Source organism: Catharus ustulatus, chromosome 7 (assembly GCF_009819885.2).
Source record: "Catharus ustulatus isolate bCatUst1 chromosome 7, bCatUst1.pri.v2, whole genome shotgun sequence".
NCBI lineage: Eukaryota > Metazoa > Chordata > Aves > Passeriformes > Turdidae > Catharus > Catharus ustulatus.
In genome coordinates, this window is record NC_046227.1 from 445,609 (window position 1) to 455,055 (window position 9,447).

General features: G+C 55.2%; 1 protein-coding gene across 1 annotated transcript; it reads left to right on the plus strand.

Annotated features, from left to right (window-relative positions):
• The first annotated feature begins 659 nt into the window (after positions 1-659).
• Positions 660-5,388, plus strand: LOC116998650 (maestro heat-like repeat-containing protein family member 6). The gene is made up of 11 exons (XM_033064646.1): positions 660-720; positions 1,386-1,573; positions 1,654-1,791; positions 2,069-2,183; positions 2,356-2,493; positions 3,617-3,793; positions 3,926-4,081; positions 4,241-4,342; positions 4,704-4,806; positions 4,882-4,938; positions 5,222-5,388. The coding sequence occupies exons 2-11, from the start codon at positions 1,398-1,400 to the stop codon at positions 5,386-5,388; spliced, it is 1,329 nt and encodes a 442-aa protein (XP_032920537.1). The 5' UTR covers positions 660-720; positions 1,386-1,397.
• The last annotated feature ends 4,059 nt before the right edge of the window (positions 5,389-9,447 follow it).

A 9,447-nucleotide genomic window follows, 5' to 3' on the forward strand; every position in this document is an offset into this window, starting at 1 on the left:
TGTGTCACAGGACCCTTTGTGATGGTAGGAACGTGGCTATGTGTCACAGGGCCCTTTGCAACACATCACGATACAGCTGCTGGTGGCTGCAGTGTCCAGAGGAGGCAATGGGATAGGGTGGTGCTACAGGAAGGCCCTGTGCAGCCACCTTGTTCCTCATTGTCCCCAAGCTTTAACCCCTTTTTTTTGCCATGTGCCCTTAGGGACAGATCTCAGTGGGACAAAGGACCTTCCAGCATGGCCTGGAGAAGGAGGATGCAAACCCTGACATTACACTGACCACATGGCCAAGACTGACATCACAGCCACTCAGAGCATGGCAAATACAAAGGATTCTGCCCCCAACATGGATTTTTTTGGGGAGAGAGTTGTTTCCCACCCAAATGAAGTAAGCAGCCTGCGGCCAGGGCTGGATTCCCCCAAGAATTGAGTGGCTCCTCCAGCTAGGTGCACTGTGCCCCCCTCAGCCTTTGAAGCCGCCATAGTGAGAAGGGAAGGGAAACACTTCTCAGAGGAAGCTGGGGAAGTTGCTGTTCTGGCAACTCTCCAGCTCTCCCTGTGTCTTCTCCAGGTGCCAGACGTTGTGAGGAAAATGCACCGGAGACTTGTATCCAATGCACCTCCAAATGACAGAATGTTAATGAACATCCTGAGGCTGACCGAGGCACACCCTGCTGATGTTGCAATCACCCTCCTGCGTTGTGCTCCATCATGTGACAGGTACGGGAGTCACTTTCCTTGTGGCCTCAGAGGTCGCTCTCATTAGGGCACATCACCCTGTACAGGCCATCCACTGTGCTCTGATAGGCAGAGAGTTCCAGGACCCAGCAGGCCCTCTGTTTCCCAGTTGTGACATGTCAGCCGACCAGCGTGCTGCCCTGCTCCCTCCCTGCCCCTCACAGCACCACAGCTCTTCCACCTGGGCTCCCACAGCTGCCCAGGCCATAGTGCTGTGGCTGAGATCCTCCTGACACACAGCTCTGGTCCCACAGAGGTGCTACAATCATGTGGAGGACAATAGCCTCATCAGGAATAGCAGTGGAGAAAGTGCTGCCAACACTGCTCTTTGTGCTGGAGGACTGGCCACTGCACAGAACATCCACCTCTGATGGGGACAGAACGGGTGTCTTTGCCCTGGCTGTGAGTTTCTGGAACTGGCCTTTGCCCTCCCCAAGGCCGCCTCTGCAGCAGCTCTCCACCCTCTTTCCCCCACTGCATCTCCCTGCCTCAGGTGCTGGGCTGAATCCTGGCCTAGGGGCAGCTTCAGGGGCACCAGGCCCGGTGCTCCCCCTGCGTCTCCCCTGGCCTCTCCCTGCCTCGCTTGGGCCCTGCCACACGGACACCTCGGCACTGAGCACTGCCTTGGGGTGCTTTGTCCTTTGCAGGCAACTGTGGTGATGTGGGAGATTCTCCGCCTGCCCTGGTGCCCAGCATCATTTATAGAATATTCCCCCCGCCTCCTGGTGGCTCTGCTCTTCCAAGTTTTTGTCAGCACATTAGATACACCAGAGGAGGTCAACACCTTCTGGAAGAGATGCCAGGAGCAACTCAGCGTTCCCATCAGCATCAACAGGTGCTCCATCCCATTTCTCCCCTGTCCCCAGGGCAGGAGCCAGTGCTCCCAGCATGACCTGGGCTTTGCTCTGCACACAGATTTGCAGTGCAGACCGTGAGGGCACTATTCCGCCATCTGCGGTGTCTGGATTTACTGGTGGCAGTGGAACGCAAGCATGGCTGGGACACACTGCTCTGTGTTGACACCCACCACTATGCCATGGGTCTGCTGGCCAGGTGAGACCCCCTGCTCTCCACTACACCCAGCATTTGTGCTCTGCTCCTGGGGTGCCTCACACAGTCCCTGTGGTCATGGGCCAGAGTGCCTTGTCACTGAGCGACAGCCAAGCAGACTGGAAAAGGCTGGGAAAGGAGCTGCCCAGGAGCAGCCACATCTCAAGGGGCCCAGGCCCCCTTGCAGGATGGGGGGGAAAGAGAGAACTGTGTGAAGTCAGTCCTGGGAGACACTTGCCCCTGCTGGCTCAGGGTCTTAGTCCCTTTTGCTGCCTTCCAGGGAGATGCACCGTACCGCAAACCCCTTGTGTTCCTGCATCGCCCTCCGCCTGCTGGGGCTGCTCAGCACACAGGAGCAACACTGGGATCTGCCTGCCTTGGCATTCCTTGTGGAGGTGAGCGTGATGGCCAGCGCTGCCTCGCTGAGCTGCCTCCCAGCTCTCTGCCCTCTTGCAGCCACAACTGCCCGGGATGGTGCCCGTGTCCTGTGCTGCTGTCTGGGCCCAGCCCTGTGCGGTTCTGGGCTCCTGCCGGCCGGGTCCCCTGTGACTGCCCTGTGCCTTTCAGGTCCTGGAGTGCCATGACATGAGGGAATGGAGTGACAGTGCCTTGGAGATCATTTCAAGGCGCCTGCAGAGCAAATCCAAGGAAAAGCGTCGCCTGGCACTCAGAGGCCTTGTGGTTCTCAGCAAGGATCCCTTGCTGGTGAGAAGGGAGGAGTGGCTGCAGCTGCACTGGGGAATGCAGCTGGGCTGGGCTTTGGGTGCCTGGGCAGCTGCTCCCAGCTCTCCTGCCTCCTGGTTCAGCTGCCCGAGTGCTTTGGGACAGGCCTTTGGCCTCTGGGCCCTGCAGCAGCAGGGTGGGGTTGCAGTGCCAGAGAGGCATTGGTGGTGCAGCCATTCATAAAGGTCTTGGGCACTTGAAGAAATACTAAGTAAGTCTGCTGATGATACTAAATTGGGAGGAGTTGTTGACGCCCTCAAGGGCAGAGGACCTGTAGAGACAGACCTGAGGGCTGGGCAATCACCAACCAGATGAAGTTGAACAAGGGCAGGTGCCAGATGCTGCACCTGGCACAGGTAGCCTGGCTGTGTGGCTAGAGCAGGGAATGAGAGACCGGAGAGCTCTGCTGTGGAAAGGGACCTGTGTGGATCCTGTGATGGTGAGCAGGAGCCAGCAGTGCCCTGGCAGCCAGGAGGCCATCTGGTACGCATCAGGCACAGCATCACCAGCTGGGCAAGGGATGGGAATGTCCTGCTCTGCTCTGGGCTGGTGTGGCCTCTCCTCAAGTGCTGTGTGCAATTTTGGGCACCGTAATGTAAAAAACCCATGAAACTATGACACATTGTCCAAAGGAGCATATGAAAATAGTGAAGGGTTTAGAGGGGAAGCCATAGGAAGAGTGGCTGAGAGTACTTGACTTGTTCAGCCTAGTCGAGACTGTGGAGAGACCCCATTGTGATCTGCAGTTTCCTTGCAAGGGAAGTAGAAGGGCAGCACCAGTCTCTGCTCTCTGGTGACCAGTGACAGCACTCAAGGGAACAGCTGGAGCTGTGTCAGGGGAGGTTTAGGTTTGATATTAGACAAAGGTTATTCCCCCAGAGGCTGCTGGTCACTGTCCAGGCTCCCCAGGGAATGGGCACAGTTCCAATGCTGCCAGAGCTCCGGGAGTGTTTGGACACTGCTCTCAGGCAGAGGCTGGGATTGTTGGAGTGTCTGCGCTGGGCCGGGGGTTGGACTGGATGATCTTTGTGGGTCCCTTCCAACTCAGCATATGCTATGATTCTACAGTTCATGGTTTCACAGTGCAGCATTGTGCCCCGCACAGGCCGAAGGTATCCGGAGTCTGACACAGAGCCTCATGGGCCTACTGCAGGATGCAGATGGAGAGGTGGTTGCATTGATCCTCTCTGTATTCCTGAATGAGCTCCAGGACAGAGCCACTCTAATATCCAGTCCCACTGCCCTGCAGCTGGCTGAGGTGCTCCGGCCACTCTTTGACCACGTAAGGCTCTGTGCCCCCAGCCATGGCCACTGGGTGCTGCCCAGACACTTTGTGCCCTGTGGATTTTCAGGCCTGTGCCCAGGTGGGTCTAGAGAAACTGTTGCTGGCTCTTTTCCTCTTCCTTTCCAACAGGATAACAGTCATGTGTCCCTGCTCTCCATTCGCCTCTTCCGAGCGGTGATAGAGCTGGTAATGGACAAAGGAAAAAAGCCCCTGAAGAAACATGTGAGCCAGAGCCTTCTTCCTCTTTTCTTCCACTGCCATGACCAGAACTGGCACGTGGCAGAGGTGAGGACTCGTGAGCTGCTGGTGCCCCCCTGGCAGCTGGCTTGGCTGCCTCCTGCTCTGGTGCCTGGCAGGCTGCAGCCTCCTCCAGGCCTTGGCACAGGGATGTGGGTCCTGTGCTCTGAACTGCAGTGCCATCTCTAGATTTCTGCTGCTTTCCAGGCTTCTCGGGAAACGCTGCTTTGTGCGGCCAAGTTCCTGAAGATGAGGCGTCTGAAGCAGCTGGTGAAGAAGGAACAGCTGTGGAAGTTTGCCGAGTGCCTGGTAAGGACGGCCTGCAAGCACCAGGGTCAGCCTGGACAAGCCCCCTGAGTGCGCTGCTCACTGTGTGTGCTTGACAACTCTGGCCTTGGCCAGCGCTGCACGCAAGGGCCGCACGGGCTCTTCTCCAGGCTCCTGTGGCCCCGAGCCGGGTGCTCAGGGAGCCCCGGTCCTGCGGGACTGCGTGGTGGCACCGCGGCTCCCCTGGCCGCAGCCGGCCCTCTGCCCCTGCAGAGCCCGGCGCCAGCGGCTGCCGGCCGCGCCTCAGGGCTGGGCAGCCAGGGGAGGCCGAGGCCGGGCGCGGGAAGCACCTGGCAAAGGGCCGGAGCCCACCCCGACCCTTCCCTGCCGCTGCTCTCTGCAGCCGGCCGAGGACAGGAACCGAGTGGCCGAGCACCTGCGCCAGGCCCTGCCGTACCTGCAGAGCCCACAAGAGCCCCTGCGAGAAGTGGCCATCAGGTTTATCGGTGAGCCCGGGCTCCCTCCCTGTCCAGCCACAGTAGGATCTGGGCCAGGGTCCATGACAAGCTCTGTATTCCCAGGCATCGCAGGACGGTACTTGAGGAGGCGGCAGGAAGAGACCTGGCTCATCTACAAGGGTGAGGGCAGCGCCACTGGCAGGAGGAGTGGAGGAGCTGCAATCCCTGCCCCGGCTGCCGAGGACTCTGCAGCCTGTGCCGACGGGGATCGGCGTGGGCTGAGCACACAGAGATTTCAGGGGCACGTGGGGGATTTGTGGCCAGCAGCTTCGGGCTGATCCCCTTGGTCCCTGCTCCCTCCTGGCCATGGCTAAAGCTGGGTGGGATAGCCCTGGCACGGGGGTCTCGTCGGGTCCCCACAGACCCGGGATCTCACCATGGCTCTGTTCCTTCTCTCTTCCAGCCCTTCAGGACGTGACTGATGACATCAGCCCTGTCATCTCAAGCTTGGCACTTCAAACCCTGCAACTCTTAAGAGCTGCCCAGAGAGCTCCATATTCTTCAGGTTTCAGAAGGTGCAAGACCACTTCCAGAAGGGTGGGGGGTAGGAAGCCTGTGGGGAACAACTAATCCCAGGAGCTCCATCTGCTCAGGCCACCTGAGCCTGCAGGGAAGACCTCATCTCAGCATGGAAATATGAAATTACTGTTGTCATTCATAGAGGTCTAGTATCTTTCTTTTGCTGCCAGGGTCTGCATCAGGGGAGTGGGGAAAGGGTTTTTGTGCTCAACAAGCTGCCCACGGGTGCAGTGTTACAGGGAAAATGGCCAGAAGCCTCTTGGTCTTTGGTGGCTCTGCTGGAGCCTTTGTGCTGGCGGCACAGTGGGTGGGCAGTGGCTGCAGCTGCGGGGATCCATGCGAGACCGGTGCCTGGAGATGGCCACGACCCCTGTCCCAGCCAGGAAGCACCATTGGTGTCCTCCTGCCCGGGTGTTGCTGGCTGGATCGCTGAGGGCTCCGCGGTGCCTCTTGCTCAGGCTCCTCTGCAGCTCCTGTGGGACTGCAGTGCTGCTGCCGGGCAGGTTGACCAGGCTGGGGGAGACGCGGTGCTGGGAGGCCATGAAGGGATGAGGGGCTGTGGAGGCCCTGATGGGAAAGGGCAGTGGGAAGGCACGAGGGCCATGTGTGAGGAAGTGGGTGGCAGGAGGCTACAAGGGGACAGGAGGCACCTGAGGGTCTGGGGCAGTGGGAAGCCCTGAGGAATTGAGTGTCAGAGGTCATAAGCAGCCCCCCAGCAGCCGCCTTGCTCCTGACACCTGATTGCTCTGGTGCTTTCCCTAAGGCTTTTCCAGGCCTGTGGCAGAAGCCTTCGAGGCCGGGACACCACCCCAGCAGCAGGGTGAGGACACCCCTGAGATCCCCCGGCTGGGCTGGCTGCGGATGGCCAGGGGACAGAGGCAGGGCTGGGGAAGCCCCCGTGGCTTCCCAGGCCTGAGAGCGCTGTCACCAAGGCCCCCCTGACACAGAGCTCTGGGTCCCCAGAGCTGCTGCCACCATGGGGAGAGCAGCAATATCCCCTCAAGCAGGGCTGCTGAGTCAGTGCTGCCCAAGCAGCTCTGGACCTCACAGAAACAGCACCAGAATGTGCACAAAACCAGCAGGACTAGGCTCCCCGGGGGGGGGAGACTGTGGGCACAATTGCTTTCTCTTGACTTGCCAGCCTGAAATGAGCAGGCAGAAGAGATAAGTTTTCACTTTTTCAGCCGTTACTCAAGTTCATTTCCAGTGGTCTTAGATACTTTTGAGAACAGACCCTTCTGCCAGACATGACACAGTCAGTGAATTGCAGGCATACCTCAGCTGTAGCTGGAGGGGATGGGCTGGGGGAGATGGAAGCACACATTCTGCCTAGACTTAGTTTCCTGAGACAGTGCTTAGAGTGTTCTGTTGTTACAGCTAATCAGAGGGAGATGTTCATGTCATTCCCTTCTTTCCAAGAGGGCCATGTGCTGTCTTCTCTTATACTCACATTTTAACGTCCTCCTCAGCTACAGCTGTAAGGAAGACACAGAAGCGTGGGAAAAGGTACCTAGTCCTTACAGTCTTCAAGAGGAGGGAGATGGGCTTCGTGCAGCTTGGAGCTCTTCTTTGCGTCTGTCCTGACATAATCAGGCTTTTCCTTTTTTCAATAATTAATAGCAACAGTCATAAGGACAATGCAAGAATAACTAAGGAAACCCACACAAGCACATATGACCATGGACAAACAGCAGCTCCAAGGAGCATCTTTTACTGCCCAGTGTGCCTTGCCAAGTGAGTGCAGCATTTTCCACTGCAGTGCCAGCTTTCCAAAGCAACTGGTGCCTCTGGGTGGCTTTGCTCTTGGCTTGCTTGGAAAGCTTTTCAAGGATGTATTTTTGGAAAAGCAGAAGCAGCTTCTCCAGTGAAGTGACTTAGGTGAAACATCCAAACTTGCTGGTTCCTCCTTGTTCCCTGTGGAACACACACAATCCTCCTTCCTCACCCAAAGCTTCCAGTCAGGGAGCTGCTAATCCCAAAACTGCTGTCAAGGAACTTCTCCTCATCCCTGTGAGGGCCCTGAGGGCACTAATAAACCTTGGTGGCCCTCCACTGGGATCTACTCAGCCCCAGTTACTGAAGCTCAGCCTTGGCTCTCCAGTGACTAAGCCATGTAGTGGGAGTGCTGAGTTCTAGCTCAGCCATGGGAATGTGGCTGGAGGGTGAATTATCTAAATACGTACTAGGCTTTCCTTTATCCTCTGTTCTTCCTCTGGGAAGCATCAGAAGAGCCTTTATAGAAGTTTTTCCAGAGCAACATCAGGGAGATTTTGGCTATTTCCAAACAGATAAACCCAGAGGGGTAGGTGCTATCAAATCAGTTAACAACCCCCGACAGTGAAGGTGATGCCTTTGGTGAGATTTTCAGGCCAAACCACACATGTGGCATTTAACCATGGAGATCTGACTACATTCCCAGGGAAATGGCAGGTCTTGGGGCTGAGGGAACTCTGTCTCAAGGCAAAAGCTTGTGGGAAAAAATAAACCAGTATCAAACTCTTGTGCCACTCTCTTAGACCCCCCTTACATATTTAATGGTGTATGAGAGATTATGTGGGTACACCGTGGGCTAAGGTGGAATGATACATTCCTGGAAATTCCAAACACATCTAGTACCAAAATGAACTCTAGGAAAGAGTACAAGGGAATCACAAGAAGAGCTTTGGGAACTTACATGAGGTGGGAGAAAAAAAAACACTTCTGCAGAAACAAAGGATTAAAAACCTATAAAATACTTCAGCTGCAATTGGGAAAATACCATGTTCAGAACATAGGACCTAGAAGATATAATAAATAAGTATCTAATTCTTCATAGAAACCCAATCCAGCTTCCTCTGCAATACAAAGCCCATTTTAAATAGCTGTTTTGATGAAAATGCCATAATTTTCCCTGGAAACAACAAACACACAAATGAATATTCATTGCATTTGAAATGCAGTTTCCTCTCTGCTTTTGATTTTTAAAAGAAAATGTTGGCTGGCCCTGCCAGTCCTGTGTATGATATACGCATCTTCCAAACATGGAGAGCTAAGTGTTGGCTGCAAATCAGAATTTTCCCAGAATCATGGAATGGTTAGGGTTGGAACAGACCTTAGAGATCATCTGACGTAAGGCAAAAACAGAGACAGAATGCACCTGCCATCCCCAGAAATGTGGTGGTTTTTCTGTTTTTCGGTGGTTGTTTTTTTTTTTTTTTGTTCAAATGCACCAAAACTCTCATTCCCATTAAATTCAAGCAGCTTTCCCAAGCAACAGAGGGCAGGTTGGGATCAGGTATTAGGAAGAGATTCTTTGCTGGGAGGGTGGTGAGGCACATCCATGTTGCAGAGAAACAGGTCACTGTTGTCAACATCACCGTGTGTCAGGACAGACAGTGACAAACCCCAAACAAGCAGAACAACCAGCCTGCTGACAAGGTTATCCACAAACCCCAGAGTCTGCAATTGCCTCTGACAGCAGCTTGCCCAGGGTTTACTGCACACAGGGAGACTTGCCTGTGTCACAGCTCGTTAGCTGGGTGGCTCCTAGGGGGAAGGCTGCTCCAAACTGCTGTGCTGCTCTCTTTGTTTCCAGCTGAAGCCTGTAGGTCTCTGCTTCCAGCCACACAGGGGCCAGGATGGAGAGGAAGTTTGTGGGACAGTTACTGGGGCTGGCCATACTCAGCCACCGCAGGAGAAAGCAGGAACTTTAGGGACTGAAATCTCAGTGTGGCCAAACACAGAACAAATCATATGATGGTTATGTTTTCATAGATGGAAGGATCTGCACAGGGACCTGCACTCCCAGGGAGTGGGAAGAGCTGTTATTTTACAGAAATCCCACTCTTTTGCCCAGAACTATGAGCAGTTTCTTGCTAGGAGCTGGTGCGATGGGGGAAACTGAGGGCTCTTTGTGTTGAATGAAACCCTCAGCTCCCTCTGGACAGGTCCTTGAAGATAAAGAGCAGCAGAATGGCTGTGCTCATTACAGGGCCTGCACCAAGTGACACAGGATGGCAGCAGAATTGCAGAATCACAGAATCAGGTAATAACTAAGGTTGGAAAATCCTTGAGCACAACCATTCCCCCAGCACTGCCAAGTCTGCCACTAAACCGTGTCCACAAATAGCC

Bases quoted from the DNA above. Each gene is read 5' to 3' on its own strand.
- LOC116998650 (XM_033064646.1), top strand. From the start codon at position 1,398: ATGTGGGAGATTCTCCGCCTGCCCTGGTGCCCAGCATCATTTATAGAA. The intron at 1,574-1,653 runs GTGCTCCATCCC...CTCTGCACACAG, and splicing joins GTTCCCATCAGCATCAACAG to ATTTGCAGTGCAGACCGTGA. The intron at 4,807-4,881 runs GTGAGCCCGGGC...CTGTATTCCCAG, and splicing joins AGTGGCCATCAGGTTTATCG to GCATCGCAGGACGGTACTTG.